This window comes from Dromiciops gliroides, chromosome 1, assembly GCF_019393635.1.
Source record: "Dromiciops gliroides isolate mDroGli1 chromosome 1, mDroGli1.pri, whole genome shotgun sequence".
Classification (NCBI taxonomy): Eukaryota; Metazoa; Chordata; class Mammalia; order Microbiotheria; family Microbiotheriidae; genus Dromiciops; species Dromiciops gliroides.
The window spans coordinates 504139285-504166691 of NC_057861.1; the positions used below are offsets into that span (position 1 = coordinate 504139285).

The 27407-nt window shown below is 41.2% G+C and overlaps 1 protein-coding gene and 1 non-coding gene across 4 annotated transcripts in view; both read right to left on the minus strand.

The window, feature by feature from the left end:
* TOM1L2 (target of myb1 like 2 membrane trafficking protein) overlaps nucleotides 1-27407 on the minus strand; it is a 166665-nt gene that overhangs the window by 24447 nt on the left and 114811 nt on the right. For 2 of the 3 annotated variants that reach the window (XM_043975340.1, XM_043975341.1), the window contains exons 8-12: nucleotides 11643-11776; nucleotides 7908-7956; nucleotides 7143-7266; nucleotides 5252-5369; nucleotides 3164-3239 (exon numbers count right to left, since the gene is read on the minus strand). In XM_043975340.1, the coding sequence (XP_043831275.1) occupies nucleotides 3164-3239; nucleotides 5252-5369; nucleotides 7143-7266; nucleotides 7908-7956; nucleotides 11643-11776 (501 nt within the window). Of the gene's footprint in view, nucleotides 1-1075; nucleotides 1142-3163; nucleotides 3240-5251; nucleotides 5370-7142; nucleotides 7267-7907; nucleotides 7957-11642; nucleotides 11777-27407 lie in introns of all 3 variants that reach the window. The other variant, XM_043975339.1, reaches the window with a different exon arrangement.
* LOC122737543 lies at nucleotides 13068-13174 on the minus strand. The gene has a single exon (XR_006354373.1). It is a non-coding gene; the product is annotated as a U6 spliceosomal RNA (small nuclear RNA).

Genomic DNA, 27407 nt, shown 5'->3' on the forward strand with positions numbered 1-27407 from the left:
ATGACATGACGAGCTTATATTGGTTTATATTTTAGGGGTTTCCAAGGGCAATTAAAAAAAAATACTAGCCACTAAATGTGACTACTCAAACTATTGCTGAGTAGTATTCTCACTACCCCTAAAGCCTTTCTGCTTCTCCACCAAGCTTAATTTAGAAGTTCCAATGAACAACCTGGAGTAGGAGCTAATCTCCAAAATTCTAGAGAGGTAAACCCTTCCAAGGTCAAGAAAATCACACTAATTTAAACCCTATTTATCTCCAATTGTCGCATGTCCCTTGGACATTTCACTGTCTTTTTGGTGTCCTCATAAGTAGCGGTTTTTCTTCTTCCTGCCTCCTTCAAGACTTTCAGCCCCAGTGAATTCAGGGACCGTGCTTTCCTAGTTTTTCACTATCTCTGTAAGCTCCCTCATTTCTACATCTAAACTTGCCTAAAACAGTGTTTTGTATGTAGCAGGAATTCAATAAGTATTGATGACTAGATGTAAAATGGCTACCCCAAAGTCAAATATAATGGAAGCCGTGGGCAGAAAGCAAGGAATTTATGTTTTATAAGTCAATATCTGTTTAGTTGTAAGGACCAAGGGCACTTTAAAAGGAAAGAGAGCTCATCTCAATGGCAGGTTTTCAAAATGCATGCGTAATGTGAATGTTCTTTGTTGATTCCCTTCCTTTGAGCTAGTTCCTTTAAAAGGTACCACCTCCCAGAACTAAATCACCAGCAAAACTTGTGTTTATCCTGGAAAAGCAGATACTGCATATGGCTATCAAGACAGTAAAAGGAAGAAGAGGGATTCATTGCCCATCCCAAGCTTATTTTAAAAATCATTAATGACAGCATAAATAGCAGCAGAAAAGCACTCCAGGTGTTTTCCTAGGCTGGAAGTCTAGTTTAAGAGGATTATAATAAAGGTAGAAATTTGGTTCTCAAAAGTAACCTTGTACTGTCTGATTCACAGAGGTTCAGTAGATTGGGGAAGGTAAACAGGAGATGATTATTACAAAGGTAGGGATGGGGGAGTTGGGGTGGGGGGTGGACAAGAAGGGGTTTTGCTTTTGCTGGTGATATCTCACCATTCCTTGTGTAATTAGCCACTTGTCTATAGGCTCCATGTCAGAGTTCCCACCTTTATCTCTCCTCTGGGCAGAGAAAAGAAATGTCCCAGAAAGAAAGAAATCACAGCAATACTCATGACAAAACAGTTAATAGTATAGCAGCAGCGAAAGAAAAGTTACTCTTCATATTCACTTATGCATTCAATTAAAAAAACCCACGAAGACACACAATGTTTCCCTTAGCCCCTCTGTAAAAGAGAAAAAAGGTTTAGTGAGCAAGAAGAAAATCCCAATATTAAGGTATCGCCATAAATACTGAGTTAGAGTGATAGGCCTCCTAGATAGTTAACCTGTTTTTATATCATTTCCAAGTCTCTTGACACATGCCAGACCCTTGGCTTATTCTAATCAAGAAATATAAACATGAAGCCATCAAAAACAGCATCATTTGATAAGACATCAGGACCTTTGAAAACAGTGGGACAATTCAAGCCACTAACCTAAGCAGGCTAAAGTTCATTATATCCACAAATCTATTAGGATTGAAACACTTTGACCAGACGCCTTATATATGATGTAAGTCTTCTGAACTGATAAACATTGGGTCCAGAGTATCATTCATACCAGTGTGCATGACAGAAAGCATTTGCTCCTTGCTCCCAGCACTGCTGATATTAGCGAGGATATTAATGAATTCAGCTTGGGCCAGAGTGATCACCATAAGAAAAGAAAGCTTTCATTTCTAGACAATAAAGTTGTGATTCAGAAGCTGGGTGGGTTCTTCTATACTAAATATTAATTGTCCTATGCTAGCTCAATTAAAAAAAAATAGCTAGACCCTCCTGGCTTTCTACATTTCAAAGAGAAAAAAAAAAGGGGGAACTGAAAATGCTCTGGGTCAGGCAACCTGACTCGGGCTACTGCAGTTCACTGACCTTAAAGGGGAAGCAAAGCCCAGGGTTATTATGAAACAGCCCCAGCCAACAGGCAGATGTTGGACTAGCTCTTCCATGCTCCCTAGTGGCTGATAGTAAGAGGAACACTGCTCTGATCCTGGTGGGGGTCTATGTTTGTTGTTGGTTTTGTTTTTCTGCAGGAGGCAAAACTGAATGGAATGTTATTGTATGGTATGTCTGAGAATTCATTTAGGTGACCTGCTATAAGTAAGTAAGTAGGCCAGTGCCCTTTTCTAATCCTTCCTTTAAAATGAATGGACCTATACTATACCAGGCTGGACCTGTGGGAAGGCTTCCTACCAAGCTGTACCTTGCCTCTGTAACCCCACCCCCCACCCCCCACCTCACACACACACACACACACACACACACACACACACACACACACACACACACACACACTCATAGCTACCTCTCAGCCCTCACAGGGGCATAGAGAGGGGATGCTAAATAAGCAGAGTAGCCTAAAGAAAGCCCTGACTTAACTTTTCTGGTTTTCTGAAACAGCCTAAAAACTCAGTTTTATCTTGCAATGTAAAGAATTACAAAATTAGCAAAGAAACACCTCTCTTCATTTTTCTCAATGTTATCTGATCCCTTGTAAGAAGTCACATGATGTGAGGATTGATACTTATAATCAAGGGCCTTCCCAAATTCTACTAGAAATTTCATTTCCTGGGAATTCCTCCCTTCAATTCTGTAAACAGTCATGACCATTCACATACCCAGCTCTTCTTCCTTTTTTGTTCTGCAAACTCAAAAAACTGAAATGTCTCAAGACAGCTACCTCAAACAAGATCACTACTGCTTCATAACCATGTGAACAGTGCCAAGTACCCCTTCAATAAAGAAAGCCCTTCCTTGTGAGTATCTCTCTGCTCAAATACAGTATCTCTGAGCAGCCTGTAGCACTGGATTTTTCTCTTGCTGAAGTCCAACCTGGAGGCTGAAGGCTAAGGGCACTATAGTGTAATGGGGCTAACAGCTCTTTCCCGCAGCCTGGTGAAGGGCCTATCACTCGGGTCCTGTTCACTGCCAAAATGAGCTCTCCCTTTATCTGGCTGGATTTACTCAATCATTCTTTTCTTCCTGCTGGCTTTGCTTTCAAATGTCCTCTTTCCACACAAGGGAAACAGGTTTAAAAACCTACCACTCCAGCGCTCTGTTTCCGAACATCTAATGCAGAGGCCAGTCCTCCCATCGTCTGGGGATCCTCATAAGTGACTCTGGAAACAAAGCAGAGCAAGCAGTCTTAGTTCAAACTACTGGTTTGGGAGGGATCTTGTGGTCAGTTTCTGTTCTGAACCATTTGGAATGTAGCCCCCTTCTTGAATACACAAGAAGGTCTGTCTACCCACTGGCTCTGTTTGGGGAGAAGTTAAGGGATCCTGTTGCCTCATTGATATTTGACAGGAACGAGAAGAGTTAGGTTCTCACTGTGCCTGAGTCTTAATTTCCTGTGAGACCTTTTCTCCCCTCATCTGAAAAACATCATGTCCTGATCTCACTGGGATGCTTCAAAGGCGCAATAACAGGACGTCTGAATTCAGTGCTATGAAACGTGGTTGAGAGTGGGTTTATGTAGGAAGTCAAAGTAATGCTAATTATTATTAAAGATAAAGAAACCACATTTGCAGGTATAAGAAAAAAGGCTTATGAATAATGGGACTCTGGAACCATCATGTCTATGACTATGATAGACGGTCTCTTCTTCCCTCCCTCCCAGCCGTTTGTCTTTTCTCTATTATACAAATACTTTGTTCCAGTGAAGTTGCCAAAAGGAGAGAGATGGAGTAATTTTGCCTTTAGAACCCTGGAATATGCCCATAGCTAATATTTGCATAGTGCTTTAAGGATTGCAAAGTGCTTTACATGCATTATCTTATTTGGTCTTCACAATAACTCCATGACATAGATGCATATTACAGATGAGGAAAGTGAGGCCGAGAGAGGTCAGGTGATTTGCCCAGAGTCACCCAGGTGGTATCTGAGGTAGGATTTGAACTTGGATCTTTCTGACTCCAAGTCCAGCACTCTATCTGTTATGCCACCTAGTTGCTCAGGTTTTTTCTGGTCAAAAGGGACCTGGGGGCAGCTAGGTGGCATAGTGGACAAAGCACCTGCCCTGGATTCAGGAGGACCTGAATTCAAATCTGACTTCAGACACTTGACACTTACTAGCTGTGTGACCCTGGGCAAGTCACTCAACCCTCATTGCCCTGCAAAAAAAAAAGGGGGGGGGACTTAAAGAAGGTTGTTGAAAATAGGATCCAGGGCTCCTTAATGAGCAAAGGGCAGTGGTGCCCCTGAGGGGAAGACAAAGATGGAATGAGAAAGCATTTCTACTTGGGATCAATCTTTTTTTTTTTTTTGTGGGGCAATGGGGCTTAAGTGACTTGCCCAGGGTCACACAGCTAGTAAGTGTCAAGTGTCCAAGGCTGGATTGAACTCAGGTCCTCCTGAATCCAGGGCTGGCGCTCTATCCACTGCGCCACCTAGCTGCCCCTACTTGGGATCAATCTTTTTTTTTTTTTTTTGTGGGGCAACGGGGGTTAAGTGACTTGCCCAGGGTCACACAGCTAGTAAGTGTCAAGTGTCTGAGGCCGAATTTGAACTCAGGTACTCCTGAATCCAGGGCTGGTGCTTAATCCACTGCGCCACCTAGCCGCCCAATTTGGGATCAATCTTGACAAAAATCTAAAGCAAAATAAAAAGTCAAAAAGGGTGAAAGAATCCAGGAAAGTGCTTGTTGTAGAAGCAACACTGCAAGCTTCCAAATCTGTAATCCCAGTTATGCTGATGTTTGGGTGGGAGATCAGGAGGTACTTTGTCCTGATCTTCACCAACATTTATATAACTGTGTGGAAAACTCTTTTTTCAGTTGCAGTTCCAATTCATGTGGTACCCCACTCTGCTGCAAATAATCTCCAAGGGCAGGGCACGAGGTTTGCTTTATTTTGAACAGTGATTTAGGGGAAGAAAAAAAAAAGTCCCTGTTTGTGACAGATAGGAGAAAACACACTGCTAACAAACAAACTCTCCCACTGAGGGGAAAGGGAATTCCATTCAATGTCCTCATCAGATGGCAAATCTTCAGCCCTACATTTTAAAGTTCTGGGTAGTCATGCTTCTCTGTATGAATAGAAGCTCCCTTCGTGTTGGATTTTACCCAAGACTGAGTCAATTACTCTTGCTCCCAATTTCTTTATCGTGCCCTACAAAAAAGCCCCCAACTTACGTCTTACGCTGTTCAGCCAAGGAGTTTCCTCTCGTCTGGGCAAACATATCAAAGTCATCCTGGGGGTTACAGTGCTGGAGAGAGCTGAGGGTTCCACTGACACTATCTGTCCCCAAGTCTGAAGATGACAATAGTTAAATGTTGGTCACAGACACACCACTTTCCTCCAAAGCAAAATGAATTGAGGTAAACATTTTATATATTATAGACTTGAGTACTTCCTGTTTCACTCCTAGGATGCTCAGTGAGCAAGGAATAAGCTGCAGGTATGGGGATATGGGGTTTGGATGAAGATAAATGTATTTCAATCTTCAATCCGTAAGCAAGTGGGAAAGATTCAATCTACAGAAGCAAGGGGAGGGAAAGACCAGTAAGAAGGATCACAGGATCACAGATTCAGAGCTGGAAGGGATCTTAGAAGTTATCTAGTCCACACTCTTCATTTTACAGATCAGGACACAGAGGGCCCAAGAGTTATGTGACTTGTCCAAGGTCAAACAGATCAAGTAACAAAGGTGAAAAAGAGAATGGAATAATAAAAGCTTGTAGGTACTTATTTTCATCTGATATTCATTATGTAACAGTGGCAGCATGCTCAGATTTGTCCTTGGTGGCAGATTTTACAGAGCACACATGAATATTCTCTGCCTAGTTTCAATCCAACAAGAGGAACTCGAGAGCCTGTTTCCAGCCAGGATGACTCAGGGGCTGGTAGTATGTGATGATGCAAAGTCTTCTTATTGGCTGCAAGGGTGGTCGAGTGGGACCTGAGGGTACATACAAAAGGTGTGACCTGCCAATCTCTCAGTCTTTTTTCCTTGACAGCTTCATGTGATGAGGGCTATTTTCAGCTGCTAGGTGAGGGAAAGGCAGATGACCCATTTCTCACCCAGCCACTGTGTGTCCATGGACACATGAAGCCCCAATTTCTTTTGTGTCAGCCCCACTCTGAGTCACTACCTCTTTTCACTCTACAGCCAATTAGTAGAAGACTTTTTGTTACAATATAGTAGCAGCCTATGAATTATAAGGGCTGGAAAATGGCTCCCAAAGTTTCCCATGCTGGATTGCTGGAACCAGGAGGGAAATATCTGCACATACTTTATATCACCTCCCAGGAAGGGCAAATCCAAGCATGTTCCCTTTGTTACAATTATAACTTACTATTATACATATGACAGTAGCAACCATTCTCACAGTTTTATGATAAATGAATCATAGGTTTTAGTGAGTTGTTTACATTTTAGGGTAGCTACAATTTACTTTAAAATGGGGGGGGGTGCAATGAGGGTTAAGTGACTTGCCCAGGGTCACACAGCTAGTAAGTGTCAAGTGTCTGAGGTCACATTTGAACTCAGGTCCTCCTGAATCCAGGGCCGGTGCTTTATCCACTGCGCCACCTAGCTACCACAATCTATTTAAATTTTTAAAGATGATTCACTGATACAAAAAACAGTAGAGGATTAGGAAAGTTGCTATGGAGCTGGTGAGGTACAAAATGGACAGGTCACAAACAACCTCTACCATGAATTCAGAAAAATAATTATGCCCACGCTCTTCTAACTGGAAAGAAAAAGTGGGCAGATATCTAGAATCTCTGCCTAACATCAGTGAAGAATATGGCCTCTAATGGGGTATGATGGTACAGAGGAAATTCACAGAAAGACATTAAACATGGGGGGCAGCTAGGTGGCGCAGTGGATAAAGCACCGGCCCCTGTGGGGACCAATTTTTACACCCTGGATTCAGGAGGACCTGAGTTTAAATCTGGCCTCAGACACTTGACACTTACTACTAGCTGTGTGACCCTGGGCAAGTCACTTAACCCTCATTTCCCTGCCCCCCCCCCAAAAAAAAAAAGAAAAGAAAAGACATTAAACAAAATGCTTACCCAGGCCTGCTAGCTGTGAGGAAAGAGAAGATGGCGGTGCTGTGTTACCCACCATTGGACTCACTACAGCTGGAGAACCAGGACCAAGATCTATTAAATTATCTTCAGTTACTTCATTAAGGACCTGTCAGGATATTAGAAAGGCGGTGAGCTTCTTGTTCCACATTTTTTGTGGCATAGGTCATTACAAACTAGAAGAGGGGCATGCATCCCATTTTCCAATTTTCAACAGTCTTCTGGTTTTTAGTGGCTTCCAGGCTGGTAGCCATCATTACTATCCCCTCACTGTTCCCCAGCTTAGTGTGGCCAGGGCACACCAGGAATCCTCTACTCCTTATCACACAAGAACAAGAAGGATTAAAATCCTGGTGTACTGCTTGTGAAAGGTTGCCAGCCCCTGAACCAGCACAAGAATGAGCTGAGCACAAAAAGAAGTTAGAGGTATTCAATCCATGAGACTTTGTGGCATGATGTTGTATCCTCAAATTTCAGAACAGAGGGCCTTTGCCCTCTGCGACCCCTCCCCATGCTACCTTTCTTTCTGTCAAATTATTTCTTCCTGATTGTGATCCATTAAATCAATCTCCAACTGTGGTTCTCCCCAAGAATACTGGCAACTTGGGCAACTTGTGTTCTTCACTGCCCCAAAACACCTTTAAGTGCAAACAACTGAGACCAGGGGTGGGAGAAAGAGCCCACCACCAAGATATGACAGGAGGTAGAACCAGCCTCTTCTGCATAAAAGGATTCTGAAATGATACTTACTCCGTTACTGGTATTTTGAGCAGAACGACCTGACCTGTACCGTTCGAACCTGGTAGGGGTGAGGGGGAAAAAAGAACAAAAGGGGAGAGGGATCAAACTCAACAAACTACTAAGCTGTTTAGGTGTGAGGGAGCTCTGGGTTGTCTGGGAGACAGGAGGGCTCCTGGCACTCCCTGCAGAGGGCAGGAGCCCCCAGTTCTCATTAGGGACCTCATTAGGGAACACAAACACACATTTCCACAGGCCTTCCTGAGTTGGGGGAGGGAGGCAGTAAGGAGGCATCCCAGAGCAAACAGATGCAGATTCTGACTTACATCTCACATCATCAAGGCAGGGTATTTTTGGGTGCATGTTTATCAGGGGGTGGTGTGTAAAATTAGTTCATTATGAGCAATACCCACCATTTCACAGACACTATCAGACTACAGACACGCCAGCTTTGGCAGCCTCCGTTACCTCTCTCTCTGTGACCCAAGGGCACCTCAGCATCCTATCTACAAAATGAAGGTAACAATCTTGGGCCTCCTCACTATTTCACAGGACTCTTGTAAAGAATAATTAGTTAATGCCTATAATATGTACCACCCCCACCCCAAGTTCAATGAGAAAGGTATTGGATAAAGATAGGGGCCTATAATTATTTGGGGTGTACTAAGTGGGTTAGTCCATCCACCTCTTTGAGGAAATGGGTAAGTCCACAAAGATGAGACAGAGACTTTTGGGACCCCCACCTCCTGAAATGACCCATGAAAGCCAGGGAGCAGCCACTGTGTGGTCCTAACAAGAAGCTGTCATTCATTCCTGATTAACTGCCTGATTAACATGCCTGATTAACTGGGATAGTTTGTATAGAATCATACCTGTTCTGATCCACAACCAAACCATTGTCATGCCAAGTTGTTCAATAAGATGGAGAGAGAGAGAGAGAGAGAGAGAGAGAGAGAGAGAGTGTGTGTGTGTGTGTGTGTGTGTGTGTGTGTATAAGAACCTATAGTTGAACAGAAAACGAAGAGGAAATTTAGTAGCTAAAAGCTCTGCACCACTTTTCTATACCTCTCCACCTTGGGGAGAAAGAGGCCTCTGTGGGTTATTTTAAAGTTGGTCTGTTATCAGCCTGTTGTGACTTCCTTCCTACACTTATCAATGTGAGAAAACTCATGTTGTGCTTTCAATCTTGATTTTTATAGGAAAGAATGGGAATGTCAAGGTCTGGATAACTTCTAAACTGGGTATCTGTTCTTATATACTCTTAGCAAGGAAAAAAGAAATATCTTCCAAGTAAAATCCAGGTGGGATAATTCTTTTTTTTTTTTTTGGTGAGGCAACTGGGGTAAGTGACTTGCCCAGGGTCACACAGCTAGTAAGTGTTAAGTGTCTGAGGCCGGATTTGAACTCAGGTACTCCTGACTCCAGGGCTGGTGCTCTATCCACTGTGCCACCTAGCTGCCCTGGTGGGATAATTCTTTAGTGCAATGTGGCCTCAATCTCTGAGGGAGTCACAAAAATGGAATATGGCAGTGAGGCAGATTTTAAACTGATGCTCAGGTATTAATACTCTCTTGTGTCACATGCTACAGAAGGGGACTGAGAATGCACACATCAATAATACAGAAAAGGAAATCTCTTGTAAAGAGGGTGCCATCTCAAGTATTTCCATCTAGATTGGGAATTCCTGATACCTAGAATTTATCCCCGTTGCTTCAAGTCAACTGACCTTTATGAAGTACCTACTGCATACGTGGCAGGTTCTACCACTGGTAGGCCTCCCAACACTAAGTGTGGTGATTTATTTCTCTGTAAACTGGGAATGAAAAGTACACTCCAAGCTCCCCCATCCCTACCAATCAATACACTGGAATGCTGAGGAGATGAACAGATTTATAAAAACTGGGAGCTGGGAAATTCACTGAGCTTCTTGGAGGTAGGTACTATGTAAATGGATGGAATTATCAGAATCAATTAATGCTTCCTGAGCAGCTACTGGGCTTGCGATATATTACCAGTGTTGTTGTTACTGATGATAATAGTAGTAGTAAAAAGAGTAATGCCGCCAAGTGAGTTGGTTGATAATCAGTGGGTTATAAAGTAGAGCTGATTGAGTCCAATACTTTTATTTTAAAAATGAAGAAAGTGAAGCCTAGAGAAACTGACCTGCCCTAAGTCACACAGGTGGGGAGCTGGGGGGTACAGTGGATAAGAGTGCCGGGCCTAGAGTTAAGAAGACTCATCTTTCCAGGTTCAAATCCGACCTCAGACACTTACTAGATGTGTGACCCTGGGGAAGTCACTTGATCTTGTTTGCCTCAGTTTGCTCATCTATAAAATGAGCTGGAGGACAAAATGGCAAACCAATCTAGTATCTTTGCCAAGAAAACCCCAGATGAGGTCATGAAGAGTTGGATGTGACTGAAAAATGACTCAACAACCACAGGTCACGACAGTAGTAAGATTTGAACCCAAGGCTTTTAACACCAAATCCAGTACTCATTCTACCCCATCACAATGCCCCTCATTCTGATTACATGCTTGTTGACTTCCACCAGATGGCCATGGGACCTTGAGCATGTTATTTAACTTCTTAGTATCTTAATTTCCTCACCTGGAAAATGAATGTGTTGAACTAAAGCAGGGGTCCTTAACCTTTTTTTGCACCATGGTTCTCTCCAGCAGTCTGGGGAAACCTATTTTCAGAATCATGTCTTTAATGTACAAATATAGTGCAAAGGATTACAAAGGAGACCAAAGGATAGTGAAAATAAGGATGGAATTTTTCACCCAAGTTCACAGATCCCCTAAAATCTATCCATATTCTCTAGACTCCAGAACTAGATGACAGCTAAGATCTCTTCTAGTTCTAAATTTTTAGGATTCTAGGAGGCTACAGACAAGTCAGAGAGGTCAATATAACAGTATCTGACACTGTGTCTTCTGTTTAAGCCTATATTTGTAAACTAGAACTCTTTCCAAGTGAGGTCTTTAAGTGAGCAAAAGGACACTCCTAATTTGTTGCTAGTATTCAGCTACATTAGGTAGACAAAGGAAAGCAGAGAATGGTGTATGTACTTTCTTTTCTTTTGTTAAATTGTTTTATAAAGGTATTTTGTTTTTTATATCATATCCTGATATCCTCCTACCCCAAATGAATTCTTCCTTATGACAAAGAAAGAGTTAAGCAAAAGCAACCCACGGGACGACTGCATCTGACGGGGCTTAGGTTCTCTTCTTTCCTTTCCTTTTCCCTTCTGCTTTCTTTTCCACAGGCAGAATTTTATTACTCTCAATGGCTCTGTGTCCGGACATTCTAGACAAACTAGCATTTAAAAGCCAATCCTTTTTCTCAGTAGTGATTATTATCCCTCTCAAGCTTTGAAAAGGTTCAATAGCTAAGAGAGGGACTTAGAAGTCACAAAAGCCCTGTGTCCTACCCAACTCCCTAAACCTGGAGCAGGGGGAGGGAGGAGAGGGGGAGGAAGGAGAGCCAGGTGGAAAGAGAACAAGAGGAAGAAAAATCAACAGAAACCTAATGGCATGTATAAAGGGCAAATACTAATTCTGCATATCAATTTCCTATGGCTCAATTCCCAGGAGAATAAGATGCATTTCACCTGTCATCTGGTGACAAATTAGCATCTCTAATGAGTATTTTCCATTTCTAATCTCTCTCCCCCTTTGTTTATGAGAAAATCCCTAAGATATTATGCCAACAATCTTTTCAGAGGGAAAAAAAGTTCCCACCTCTCATATCTGAGGAAGACGTTATTTAAGTCATCATTCACATGCAGCAATTCCTCGGTGACCTCTTCATTAGAAACCCTGGAGATGAGTTCCACAATTCTCTGCTGCATAGCTCTACAGGTCCTGTTCAGTTCCTAAGGAAGATGGGTAATACATAGTAGTTACCATAATTTATACAAAACATTTTTATAGCAATCTATCTACTTTACAGATAGATTTCTGACACTAAAAAAAATTCATTATCCTGCCAGAAAACATTATTGTGTTTTTCACTTATTTTTTTTGTTTTGTTTTTAGATTGATTAAGTCGAGATTGTGAGAAATGAAGGTCTTTATTAAGGGACCAATGTGTACGCAGGCAGCTAGGTGGCACACTGGAGAGAGTGTCAGGCCTGGAGTCAGGAAGACACATCTTCCTTGATTCAAATCTGGCCTCAGACACTTAACGAGCTGTGTGACTCTGGGCAAGTCACTTAACCCTGTTTGCTTCAATTTCTTCATTTGTAAAATGAGGTGGAGAAGGAAATAACAAACCACTCCTGTATCTTTGCCAAGAAAACCCCAAATGGGATCACAAAGAGTGGGTCATGACTGAAGCAACTGAACAACAATGATATGAACAGTAAATTGTAAAATGGCAAGGAGTAGAGATTATCTGTGACAGAGATAGTCCCTGTGACTCTTAAGTATATCCCTTCTCACATACACACTCAACCACAACAGACATGTTGTAATGTTCGAGGAGACAGTCAGACAATTATACCAGCTTCAAGCCAAATATCAGGTAGAGGCCATCTACCGCCTACTTCCCACTGAGATTGACATCAACTAAAAACATTCCTCTTCCTTTATCTGATCATAATCTTAAACTGTTATATCTTTCCCTATGCCTAATGATCCCTACTCAATTTTATGTTTTCACTGTGACCCCCATTACCTCTACCCCTCAATGCTCCCACAGGCTATCACCTCTACAGTTTACACTCTCCTTCCTTCCTTCTTGTGACCACATGAGAAAACCAAATTAACTATATTATACTTTACTCTTGAATCCCTTACTCCTTATTAAAGTTAACAATGATCTCCCCCCCTCCCCCAAGCAGGGCAATGAGGATTAAGTGACTTGCCCAGGGTCACACAGCTAGTAAGTGTCAAGTGTCTGAGGTCGGATTTGAACTTAGGTCCTCCTGAATCCAGGGCCGGTGCTTTATCCACTGTGCCACCCAGCTGCCCCCAGCACAATAATATTCCATTACATTCATGCACAGGTTTTTTTTTTAGCCATTACTCAATCAATAGCCATATACTTTGTTTCTAATTCTTTGCTATCACAAAAAGCACTGCTATAAATATTTTGGTGTATATGGTACCTTTCTTTTTATCAATGACCTCCTTGGGATATAACAAAAATATCTTTTTTATTTTTAAATTATGGAATGCTTCACGAATTTGCATGTCATTCTTGTATAGGGGCCATGTTAATCTTCTCTGTATCGTTCCAATTTTAGTATATGTGCTGCCAAAGCAAGCACACAATGATATCTTTTTTTTTTTTTTGGCAGGACAACAGTGGTTAAGTGACTTGCCCAGGGTCACACAGCTAGTAAGTGTCAAGTGTCTGAGGCCAGATTTGAACTCAGGTCCTCCTGAATTCAGGGCCAGTGCTCTATCCACTGCGCCACCTAGCTGCCCCACAACGATATCTTAATTACCAAATCTAACAGCCTTTTCTTTGTTTTTTCTTTTTTTTGGCGACTTTTTTTTTTTTTTGCAGGGCAATGAGGGTTAAGTGACTTGCCCAGGGTCACACAGCTAGTAAGTGTCAAGTGTCTGAGGCCAGATTTGAACTCAGGTCCTCCTGAATCCAAGGCCTGTGCTTTATCCACTGCGCCACCTAGCTGCCCCTTTTTTCTTTTTTTTAAATTTGATTTTTTTCAGCCTTTTCTTTCTTAAAAATTTTTTTATTCTGAAATTAAAACCAAATAAAAAGCAGTATTTCTCTCTTTCTCTGTATATATATAAAACCAAACAAAAAGTAGTATTTCTCTCTCTCTAAGAAGATAGTATATGAAACTGCAAATCTCTGTTATGTATAGTTTGTTTTTCTTTTTAAAGGACATAACCTAAATTTGTAGCTTTCAAAGCCATCCCATTTGTCTGTGCTTCTTTCTGGTCTTCCTCCTATTTTTTTCTCAGTATTTTTTAAAAAGATGTTTCTAATGACTCCTTTCTTTCTTTCTTTCTTTCTTTCTTTCTTTCTTTCTTTCTTTCTTTCTTTCTTTCTTTCTTTCTTTCTTTCTTTCTTTCTTTCTTTCTTCCTTTTTTGTTCTTTTTGGCTACTCTATACCTCCTCATATTTTACCCCTGAGAGAAAAATAAATACCCCCCCCCCAAAACTCTTATAGCAAATATGCATAGTAAAGCAAAACAAATTCCCACATTGGCTGTGTTCAAAAATTGCACAACTTATTCTTTATTTTCAGTATATTATCTCTTTGTCAAGAGGTAGGTAGGCTGCATGCCTTATCATCAGTCCTCTGGAATTATAATTGTCCACTGCGTAGATTATAGTTCTCAAGTCTTCAAGATTGTATCTATTTTTTCAATCAATAAAAATCTACCTTCTGTCCTTCCCACCCTAACTTCCCACTACTCCTAACTGAGAATGAAAGAAAAACAAAACCACTGTTACACACATGAATAGTTAAGCTAAACAAATGTCTGTACTGGCCATATCCAAAATATATTTATAGACTGGTGATTGGTGGCTGGTGATCACACTGATCAAAGTTCCTAATTCTTTCAAAGTCGTTTACTCTACATCACCTAAATCGTCCTTGGTTTTCCCCCTTTTTCCTTTCTGGGCAGTTGGGTGGTACAATGGATAGATTACTAGGCCTGGAGTCAGGAAGCTGTTGTTGCTGTCCAGTCATTTCAATCGTGTTGGACTTTTTGTGATCCCATCTGGGGTTTTCTTAGCAAAGATACTGGAGTGGTGTGCCATTTTCTTTCCCAGCTCATTTTATAGATGAGGAAACTGAGGCAAACAGGGTGAAATGACTTGCCCAGAGTCACACAGCTACTAAGTATCTGATGCTGTATTTGAATTCAGGTTTTGCTGACTCCAGGCCTGCCAATCTATCCATTGTACCACCTAGATGCCCCCAGAGTCAGGAAGACCTGAGTTCCACTCTGGCCTCAGATACTTATTAGCTGTGTGGTCCTGGGCAAGTCACTAAACCTGCCTTCCTCAACTGTAAAATGGGAATCATAAGAGCACCTACCTCTCAGGGCTGTTGTGAGGATCAAATGAGATAATAATTGTTGAGCACTTAGCACAGTGGCTGGCACATAGTGAGTACTATATAAATGTTAGCCATTCTTTATGGTGATAATGATGACTTCAGAGCACAATCTTATCACATTTACTGCTATAACTTGTTCAGTTTTTTCTTAATTGCTACATACACCCTCAGATTCCTATTCTTTGTTACCTCAAAAGGAGCTATATTTTTGTACATTCTTAAAAGTTCGTTTTGCTTAGAAATAATTCCTCTCTGAGTATATAGGTTTCTTCTAATTCTCTTTCCTTCCCTCTACCTATTTCCTTGTTGAGTGAAATGTATTTTTATACCCAACTGTGTGTCTATATTCTTCCCTCCTTTGACCAGTTCAGAAGAGAGTTGAAGTGTTGGTCACTCATCCCCATCCTCCCTTCATTGTTTGCATAATGTGTACCTTAATAATGTGAAGTATTTTTTCCCTTAACTTTCTTTTTCTTTTCCCCCCATTATATATTATATTCCATTCCCCCTCTCTTTCCATTCTTCTCTTCAGATCATCAATACATAAAAGAACCACTTGCAGGCCTCCTATGACCCGTGATAATGACAAGGTTCAGAGGGGATACATCATCTTCCCTCTTTTAGACTGTAAGCATTTAACCTTGTTTAGTCCTTTATCATTGTTCATTTGTGTTTACCTTTTTATGTTCCTCTTCACTTTGGTGTTTGAACTTCAAAGTTTCTACACAGCTATATTCTTTTCATCAGGAAAGCTTGGAAGTCCTCTATTTCATTAAAGGTCCATTTTATCCCCCCATAGTATCATACTCAGTTTGGCTGAGTAAATTATTCTTGGCTGGGAGCTTATATCTCTTGCCTTCTGGAATATTGTATTCTAAGTCCTATGCTCCTTTGTGAGGGAAGCTGCTGAGTTGTGTGTAATTCTGACTATAGCTCCTCAGTCCTTGGGTTCTTTCTTTTGGCTTCTTGTACTATTATTTTCTTTGACCCAGAAGCTCTGGATTTTGGCTATGATGTTCCTGAGAGTTTTCATTCTGGGGTTTCTTTTAGGAGGTGACAATGGATTCTTTCTTTTTCTACTTTGTCCTCTGGTTCTAAGAAATCTTGGCAGTTTTCTCTTTAGACATCTTGAAATACAGTGTCTAGACTCTTTTTGGTCATGGCGTCTGGATAGTCCAATGACTCTTGAAATTTTACTTCTATTTGTTTTCAAGGTCACTTGTTTTTGTTATGAGATATTTTACATTTTCTTCTATGTTTTCAGTCTTTTGATTTTCTTTTAATACTTCTTGTTATCTTATGGAGTCATTGGCCTCTATTTGGTTCAATCTCATTATCAGGGAGTTTGTTGCTTGGGCAAGGTTTTGTACATTTTGAGCCAAGGGTTGTTAACCCCTTTCTGAATCTTTCTTCCAAAGTTCCTTTTTCTTTTCCAAAACCTTTGCTTTATTCTCTTCCAGGAATTTTAGTTGAATTTGTGCCCAAGTTATGTTTTTATTTGAAGCTTTGCTTATAAATGTTTTGGGGTCATTCTCTTCTTCTGCTTTGTGTCTTGAGCAATTTTGTCATCACAACAGCTTTTTATGGTAGAATTCTTTTTTTTAATCCTTCTTCTAGCCTAGTTTCTGATCTTGAACTTGATATTAGGACTCGGCTCTGTGTCCTTATGGAGAAAAGATCTGGTCTGGTCCTGCTGCTGCTGCTTTCTTAGGGTATTTGAGTATTGTTATTCCACACCCTCAGAGACAGATTAAGCTGGGGAGCAGCGCCCTTTTAGTATTTCTAAAGCTATAGGATGCAGAGCAACATCTGATTGCTTCCCCTCTGGTCTGCGCTCTACAAGACAATGACCTTGGGTTTTGGCCTGAGACCTAGTACTCTGCTGATTCATCCAGCCACTATTAGTCAGCAGGGAGACTGCTGATCCAGCCACAAAATTGTAGGCTTCTCTTTGGTCTGGATTTCTGCTCTGGTTATTTCTCTGTAAGTTACAAGGTAGAACTGAGCCTCTGCTCCTACTCTCGGAGCCACACAACTGCTTGCGTCAGAACTTGCTCCCTACCAGGGAATGCCACTTCCAGGGGCAGGCCCTATCCGTAGTCTGCCCTTAATCTCCAACCTAGAACTGGGTAGTTGGTGCTTCCCATTGCAATGCCCCAAATATAGTTCTGGGGGTGCCCAGAATAGGTTTGGTACCTTCTCTTGCTCTAGTACACAGCCTCTCCCTGGGTGCTGGGTACTGGACTTGGCCCATTCCCATCCCCAGTGTCTAAAGACTAGTTTCTTGTGCTGACCTGGGCTGGACAAGTGACTCAACTTTGATTTTTTTCTTGGATTTCTTTATTAGGATTCAATCTGGTACATTTTTGAGATCTATCTGGAGTTTTAGGAAAAGTTGGGATGTCTTGTTTCTTGCTACTCTGAATTTTGGCTCTGCCTGTGTTTTTATTTATTTTTTTTCTTTAATGTTATTGTATAAATTATTCTGGTTCTGCTCACTTTACACTGCATCACTTCATAGGATCTTCTGATGATTCTTTGAAATCATCCCTAATGATCTTTTCACATTCTTTATCTTTTTCATCTCTCTGCTTTCATACCCACTAACAGTAGGTGATCCCAAAACTCTGCCCTGGGTTCTCTTTTCTTCTCTTTTTCTATTTTCTTACTTGTTAATCTCATCAATTCTCATGAGTACAATGATCATCTCTATCCAAATGATTCACAGATCTTTGTACCCACTTCTAGTCTCTCCCCTCAGCTACAGTCATGCATCACCAACTATCTCTAGCACATCTTGAACTGGATGTCCCATGGGCCTCTCAAACTCAACATGTTCAAAACAGAACTTATTATCTTTTCCTCCCAAACCCTTCCTCCTAACTTTACTAGTACTGTTGAGGTTATCCTCCCAGACACCCATGTCCATAACTGCGGTTTCATCCTTGACTCTACCCCACATATACAATACATAGCCAAATTTTTGTTGTTTCTACCTTAACAACATCTCACATAAGTCTCCTATTCTTCATTCATTAGCCATACCCCCTGGTATAGGCCCTTGTCACCTCTAGCACAGACCATATTGGAATAACATTCCAATTGGTCTCCCTCCCTCAAATTTTTTCCCACTTCAATTCATTCTCACACAGCTACCAAAGTGATTTTTCTTTTCTTTTCTTCCTTTTTTCTTCCTTCCTTCCTTTCTTTCTTTTTTTGTGGGGCAATGAGGGATAAGTGACTTGCCCAGAGTCACACAGCTAGTAAGTGTCAAGTGTCTGAGACCGGATTTGAACTCAGGTCCTCCTGAATCCAGGGCCAGTGCTTTATCCACAGTGCCACCTAGCTGCCCCCGGTGATTTTTCTAAAGTACAAGTTAAACCATGTTAGCCCCTACTCATGAGCTGCAGTGATTCCCTAGTACCCGTAGAATGAAACAAATCCCTCCGTTTGGTATTTAAAGCTCTTCATAACCTGGCTTCTTGTTCCCTCTCTAGTCCCTCTCTGCATATTCTGGGATCCAGTTGTCCTGGACTATGTGCACTTCTGCACAAACCACCTTCTACCTCTTACCTCCCAGCCTTAGCTTTGACTGGTTCCCAATCTGGAGGATTCTGCCCCTTTTCTTTCATATCTTGGATTCCCTGGCTTCCTTCAAGACTTGGTTCCATTTCTACCCTCTACAGGCTTTCCCTAGTCTCTTCAGAAGCTAGTGTCATCCCTTCTTAGATTACTAACTATCCACTGTGTGTATTCATGTATATTTATGTACATTTGGGGCAGCCAGGTGGTGCACTGGCCCTGAAGTTGGGAGAATCTGAGTTCAAATCTCACCTCAGACACTTATTAGCTGTGTGACCCTGGGCAAGTCACGTAAGCCCAATTGCCTTAAACATCTGGGCCCATCTCCAGTTGTTCTGACGTAGATCTTGCCACTGGACCCAGATGGCTCTGGAGGAGAGAGTGAGGTTGGTGACTACACAGCCCTCCCTCAGATCCAATTCACTGCAGGTCATGACATCACCCTAATGTCATTGTCCTCTTCAAGAATGAACAACAAACAACAACTATATGTATGTGTGTGTGCACATGTATATGTATGTATGTATGTATGTATGTATGTATGTATGTATGTATGTATGTATGTATATATACGTATACACAAATACTTTTGTACACCTAGTTATTTATGTGTCCTTTTAATTAGAATTTATGCTTTTCAAGGATGTGGACTGTTTTTGCCTTTTTTTTTGTTTCCCCAATGCTCAGTGTGGTAACTGGAACATAGTAAGTGCTTAATAAATGTTTGTTGCCCACTTGCCCCACCCATTAATAACTTATATTTATTTTAACATCAGATTAGTTCCTCAATATAATTCTCCTCCCCACACCAAACTCTTCTTTGCATTAAACAGAAATTTGAACAAAAGTACCCCACTTGACAAGGGGTCCACATTCGACTGTTAGTCAAATACTTTACACACCATTTCATACTTGTAGTCTTACAGCCTCTCTACTGAAAGAAAAAAAAAAGTTTTCTTCATTTTTTCCTCTCAGACCAAAACCAGACCTCCTGATTTTGCTATCACTTCTTCAATCATCACTCCTTGTTTTCGATATCCTCGGTGCTTGGTGTTTACGTTGAGTAGAGAGCTACTTTAGCAGATATTTGAATTTAATATTTGATGCTTTGCCAAATGTTTTCACATCTATCATTTCATTTCATCTCACAATAATCCTAACTCAAGGGAGACACTAGAACCACAATTTCTGAGAAGTGACATAATCAGATCAACAGATAAGAATGATTATCCTAACAGTAGTATGAAAGATCAATTGGAGGCAGGAAGGAATGACCTTTTGGGAAGCTATTGTAATAGTTGAGAGATGGGAGTGAATGAGACTGCCAAAGGGGAAAGTACAGAGAGAGATCAGAAGAAGACTGGCACATACTCCTGGGAAACACACATATTCGTCAGTAAGATGAGGAAGCAGTAAAGGATATAGAAAAAGAGCAATTAGAGAGGTAAAAGTAGAACCACAAGAGTATAATATATCTGAAGCTGAGTGAGGAGAGAATAGAACAGGGTGGATCAATAGTGCCAAAGGTTTAGGTGGATAAGACCTGAAAAAAAGGCCACTGAATCTAGCAATTAAGAGATTACTGGTGAATTTAGAGAAGGCAGTTTCAGCATGGTAGTAGTAATTGAATCTAGATTGCAAGGGTCTGGGGAGAGATTAGATAATAAGGAAATATAAATGACTGAAGGAGTTTGGGAGATGAGAGGAGAGAGAGACAGACAGAAAGAGACAGAGAGACAGAGACAGAGAAAGGACTCACTGAGTAAGCTAGAATAACAATAGTTCACATTTTTGTGGTGCTTCAGGGCTTCGCATACCTTGATCCTCTATGAGATCTATACTATTATCACCCCCATTTTAAAGATGGGGAAACCTGAGGCCCAGAGAGATTCAGTGACTTGCCTAAGGTCTGAGGTAGGATTCCAACCTAGGTTTTCCTAATTCTATCCTAACTACTATGCCACACACACACACACGCATATACGTACATGCATATAGGAATATGTATGTATACACATACACACACACACATCTCTCTCTATATAGATCTATCCTGGGATATACACATACACACAGAGGATTGGGAGATGGGCAATTTGTAGGCACATAGGTCCCACCCATACTTTATTTTCTCTTCAAAGGAGGGTACTTTACTACCAATTGATTACCAACATAAGTAAGGAGATGGTAAGAAAACATCTAGTTGCTCTTGATGAATTAAAGTCATCTGGTTCAGACAAGAGCTACAATTATGGATCTTAAAAGAACTGGCAGATGTGACTTCTAAGCCACTATCAACAATATAAGAAAGATGTAAAGTGACAGAGGTATTACAAAATGGGAAGAAAGAGAACAGAATCTGCAAACTACAAGCCAGGAAGCTTGACTTTGATTCCTACGAAAATTCTAAAATGAATCATTAAAGAGATGGCTATTGAACAATGAAATAGGGAAGCAACGGTTCCAAAGAGCCAGCATGGATTCATCAAGAACAAGTCATTACCTTTCTTGATAGGATGACTAAACTATTAGATGAGAGAATATGGTGGATATATAGTACCTACGTTTTAGCAAAGCTTTGATAAAAGATGGAGAGAGATGGATTAAATTATAATATAATCAGATGGATGGAGAAATGGTTGGATGGCTAGACTCAAAGAGTAGTTAATGGTTCAATGTCAACCTACAGGAGGTCTCCAGGGTGTAATGGAATGTAATATTATATATATCGAGTTTGAGTATGAGTTATATTTTGAAGAACTCTCACTGTTTGATTTGATCATTGACAATGCTATGCTAAGGATTAGTCAACATCCAGCAGTTCAACAGCTAAAGAAGTGAGTCCAGAGACAACCAGAGTCCAGACCAGAGTCCAGCTTTCCAGACCAGAGTCTAGTTTTCTCCTGATGACATCTTACCACTCCAAGAAGACAAGAGCTCAGAGACTTTAAATGAACAGTTTTGTTTTGTTTTGTTGTTTTTCTTTTTTTCCTTCTGTTATTATATACACCATGTGTAACATGTACTCTCTGCAGAGGCCCTCCCTCTGCAGGCCAGTCGTCAAAGTGCCAGTTCATGAGGGACCACCCCTCTGAACAAAATTTTCCTCTCTCCCTTTTCTATATTGTTATTAACATATTGTTTGCTAGTATAGGATATTATATTCTGTTATTTTTGGCTGTTTCATCAAACAAACGTGTTTTCTGAAGAAACAAAGCGGGGAATGTGGTAAAAAATTATTTGTGATAAAATTATTGCAGTTTTTAGCTGACTAATTTGGGAGGGGCCACACCTGGCCCACCCTGAAGTTACGTATACTACTGAGGTTAGAAGGAGAGCTCTCCATAGGCAGTTTTTTGAAGGACCTCCCCTTTTGGGGGAGGAAAGATTGAATGCTCCCTGAAGGGAAGCAGAGGGTTCTTCCGGAATGTTAGGTTCTTGAGTATGTTCTCTCTCTGGCATCTGCTGTCCTGGTGGCCTGAGCAACTGTAGACTGTCCAGGTTTTGGTGAGTTAATCACGGAAAACCCTAAATTCCTTTGAACTAGCTTATGGAAACAATCTGGGGATTACATAGGTTAAGTTTAGAGTTAAGAGCATTTATCTGTATTTCTTTTTTTCCTATTTCCTTATCTTTGATTTTTATTAGTTTTACCTTTGTTGTTTAATTAATACCCAGGTAATAAAATCTGATCCTTTTGTGAATTAAAGCTTAAAGGCTCCTTTCTTATTGGCCTGGGAGCAATATCTAAAAAGGGCAGTTCAGAGGGGAAGGTGAACCTAAAAGGTCTCTCATTATTTCCAGGACCCCAATATTAAGGCGAGCCACCCAAATAATGCTCGGTATATCAAATTTTGGCCCTCACAAGGGGAATAGCATAGGGATCTTTACTATATGGTCCTGTACTGTTTTTAACATCTTTATCAGTGACTTGTAAAAAGGCATAGGTAGTATACTCATGAAATTTGCAGATGACATTTGGACGGATAGCTAATAAACTGGGTGACTGAGTCAGGATTCAAAAATTTTGACCGGCTGGAGCACCGGGATAAATCATTAGTAATAAACTTAACTTCAGTAGGGACAAGCATAAACTTTTACACTTTGGTACAAACAAAACAACTTCACAAGCAGTTATTCTGAAAAAGATATGGGTGTTTTAGTGGATCACAAACTCAATGTGAACCAGCAGTCTGATGTATTGTCTGAAAAAATTAATAAGATCTTGGGCTTAAGGGGCAGCTAGGTGGCACAGTGGATAGAGCACTGGCCCTGGATTCAGGAGGACCTGAGTTCAAATCTGGCCTCAGACACTTAATACTTACTAGCTGTGTGACCCTGGGGAAGTCACTTAACCCCAATTGCCTCACCAAAAAAAAAAAAATCTTGGGCTTAAGAAGGGCATAACTTCCAGGAACAGGAAAGTGATAGTTCCATGACACTCTCATTTATCAAGTTTCATTTAGAGCACTGCGTTCAGTTCCAGACACCATGGTTTGAGAGGGATATTGATGAGCTGAAGAATGTCTAGGAGTCTCTGTCACCTGAGGATCAACTGAAGGAACTGCACATGTGTGGCCTAAAGAAGGTTCAGGGTACTTGGACTGCCCAAGTCCACGGAGGAGCAGCAGGGAGGAACAGAACTCAGGTGCTTTGACTCTAGAACCATGAGCATTTCACTATTGTGGTAAAAATTATTGGAGTTAAGCTGACTCATTTGGGAGGGGCCACACCTGGCCCACCCTGAAGTTACGTAAGCTACTGAGATCAGAAGGAGAAACCTCTCCATAGGTTCTTTCTGGAGGACCTCAGGGGGGATAGGAGCTGCAAACATTGGCTCCCTGAGATAGACATCTGAATCTAGGCCTTTCTCTCTCTCTTCACCAAATTCTTATTCTCCTTAATAAATACTTAAAAGTCTAAACTCTTGCTAAAGCTTATAATTTATTGGCGACCACTCATTAGATATTTTAGACAGACTAGCTAGAATTTTAGTCCCTTACACTATACTAGGCTTATCCCTCTCCAATGATGACTTTAGGTGTAGGAGTCTCTCAGTTGGTTTTCAAACTCCCTTCTAAAGGGATTTTTCTGTTTGTTTGTTTTTGTGGGGCAATGAGGGTTAAGTGACTTGCCCAGGGTCATATAGCTAGTAAGTGTCAAGTGTCTGAGGCCAGATTTGAATTTAGGTCCTCCTGAATCCAGGGCTGGTGCTTTATCCACTGCGCCACCTAGCTGCCTCCTCAGATAGTTTTCTTAACAGCTGGCAGCAACCACTATCCTGTGGCTAGTTCTACCCATTTGGACTGGGGATGAAAGATTAGCAACCTCTCTATGACCTAGGTCTCATAGAATACAATTTCACTACTTTCAGACTCTCCCTTCTAGATTTTTCTCTTTGCCAACCTATCCTCAAAATTCTATCCTTTTTTCCCCATCAAGGCTGTAACTACCCATTTTGGCCCCTGGCATAAGTAAGAATGAGGACTAAAATCACAGGACAGAAAGGCCTGAGAGGAGACACATCCCGGGACAGGCCCCAAAACAGAGAAACAGAGACCCAAACCATAATCAGGTTGGGGAGGCTGCTGCTGAGGGAAGAGGCAGAGCTTGGCAAGGCTGGGGAGAAGCAGGAAGTCTTCAGGATGCTATGGCGGCGGTCTTCATCCAAATCAGTCACAGTCTGGTACAGGTATGAGGGGGGAGGGAAAGTCTGTGTCCCAAGAGTTTGGTACAGAGGTTCTTAACCGGGGATCCACAAGAACCAGTGGTTGGGGATGTGACACAGATAGACTACTCATAGTTCTTACCAAACCCCAGGAGGGAAAGAGAGGGAGGGAGAGAGAGAGAGAGAGGGAGAGAGAGAGAGAGGGAGAGAGAGAGAGAGATAAAGAGGGAGAGAGAGGGAGGGGGGAGAGAGAGAGAGAGGGAGAGAGAAAGAGAGGGAGAAAGAGGGAGAGAGAGAGAGAAAGAGGGAGAGAGAGAGAGGGAGGGGGGGGAGGAGAGAGAGGGAGGGGGGAGAGAGAGAATGTGTGTGTGTGTGTGTGTGTGTGTGTGAGTAGAAGAACTGTGGTTCAGCATCTGTGAAGGTCAGCAAGCTGACCAACACAGAGCTATAAGGGCTCAGTGCGAAAGCAGAGGCAATTGGCTACAGACTGGGGTGGGAGGAGAGGTCTTGGAGGAAGGAAAATGGTATGGAGCTTTGGCAAGACTGCCAGTGGAGAAAACATAGATCCCTGGTTGCCAAGCACCTTAGATAAAAGCTCTGGTCCTTTCATCTTAGTTGAGATCTGTTTACTATTAATCTTCTTTCATGGGCTTGCCATCTGTAGTAATAACAATAACAACAGCTCATATTTATATAGTTCTTTAAGATTAAAAAAACTTTGCTCACAACAATCTTATAAGATAGTGTCACTATTATTATCTGAAAACAAGGCACAGAAAGGTTAAATAATTTCCCCAGACTCATCAAGCTAATACACATGTAAACTAGAACTCCAAACCATTGTTCTTCCCAACACACTACACTGCATTCCAACCACTCCATCAAAACACCTAGGATTAACATTGCCTTTCATCAATTATTTAGCTGAGCCCCAGTGACCTTGCCCCGGCTACTCTAGCATTCTCTAATGACTTTCAATTTTTTAACTCTTTTGTTGATTAGCATATACAAATGTAGCCACCTCTCCAGCGACAAAGGATAAACAAAGAATGTGGAGGCAACATTTGAAACATTTAATCACGCTCATTCAATTTTTCTCTCTCTGGCATTAACTTTTTTTTTACTTTCCTTACTGATCATTATCTGTTTTAGTCAGTGCTTAAAAATAAACAAAAGTATAATATTATCCTGACAATCTGGCTAAATTTCTAATATTAAAAAAAAATGAAATGCAACAAAATTCTCAACTAACCACCTTTAGGTGTGAGCAATTTAATTTACCAAGCCAATCAGGAAAGAGAGAAAACTGAAAATGGAAGTTGTAGCCATGACTTAGAATCCCAATACATCAAACATGTTAGCATCTCAAAGTAATATTGGATATCAGCTCTTACTTGACCACTGACTGCAACATACGTGTCACAGATGGGCAAGATCCAGCTGTTTTAAAAAACGATCCTTTGTAAAGGATCATCCCACATGACGTTGTCCTCTCCTCTCCCCCAATGTTTCAAAGTAACATCATTAATACTTTATGACCCAACCCCATGCACGAAACCCCTGCTGGTATTCCACTGGCATCCCTGCAATGTCACTGCTAGGTTGAAAAAATTAATGATCTTGGATAGGGTATGCCCGTGCACCAGAAAGCTTCCCAGCTCCAACCCATACCTTGTTTATTCTTGGATATAGTTTATAATTTATATAATTATATTTCAGTACAATAAAAGGATCTAGAAAGCTTCTCGGGAATTTGTTTTAATGGGTTCCCCCACCCCACCGTGTTCCCTGTCCAACCTCACTCCCAACACCTACACATAAATATATACATAGAAGCTGGAGTGCATATAAATCTGTAGTATATTAGATTCCTAAATGCATTACTGTAAATCTAATCAGACCACTTCCCAAGACAAAGTCCCTTTCAGTCATCTTAGGAATTCTGCTCCCCCTCCTGATATCTGCAATCAGGGAAGCTGGCTGGTGAAAGCAGTGGTTTAATGGCTGCCAGTTTGCCAGGAAATGCTGCCAGTGTGTACATGAAAGTAGAAGGTAGAAAGGATCCACTGTTTTAGATTCAAGCTTGAGATCATAGAAAGCAGGGCCTAAATACCGATTTCACCTCACTACCTTCCCCATGCTGCAGCAGATTCAGCACATCTAAATTCCTGACTACGTCTCCCAAGTAGTACTAATGAGCAGAGGGTTGGGGACTGCCTCAGGGCGCCACCTACTGGACGTTAGCACCATTTCAAAGAGTACTTCAGCAGCTGCTTATTAGCAGCTCAAGTCCATCAGTCTATGGAATCTGACAGAATTGATAGAATTATAGCTCAGGGCATAGGTCAGGGAGCTGTATATTTGCTTTACTTGAATTCAGTCCACGAGTGGACCCATGTACATACATGGGAATGCTATAGCCAAAGGTTTCTGAGAATTCAGTGTATCTGCAACCCTGGTGACGGGTGTGTGTGGGGGGGACAGAGAAAGAGGGGACAAAACAATATCCAAATTCAAGCAATTGACTTTATTCGCTGGAGAGACATAGGGATTCTTTCCCCATCCATTTCTCCTAGAAGGAAATACATTTACTTATTTATTTATTTAAATTAATAAAGTTTTTTATTTTTTTCCCATTACATGTAAAGATAGTTCTCAACTTTTGTTTATATAAGCTTTCCAATTTCAGATTTTTCTCCCTCCCTCCCCTCCTCCCCCCTCCCCTCGACAGCAGGTAATCTGATATAGGATATATATATATATATATGTGTGTGTGTGTGTGTGTGTGTGTGTATATATATACACACACGACATTTATTTTATTTAATACTATATAAAACTTGTCTCTACATAAGATAGCTCTTTCAGTTTATAGTGATCCTGAGCTTTTCTGAAATGGACAGGATAGGATCGGATCTGAGTGCCGTAAGGGACCTTAAAAATCACCTAGTCCAACCCCCTCATTTTATAGATGAAGAATCTGAAATCCAGAAAAGGGAAAGGAGCTACCCAGGGGGGATCGGTCAGCCATAATGGCATCTAAGGATGACAGCCATACACTTTCGCTTCACCAATATATCCCATCCTGCTTGTACTTTTAGTCTCTGTATCAACTGAAGCTCAGGAACTCACCAAATTACGACTGTGTGATTTATGGCTGCCCTTTACATATTAGAACACACATTTCATCAATGTAATCAATCAAATAGA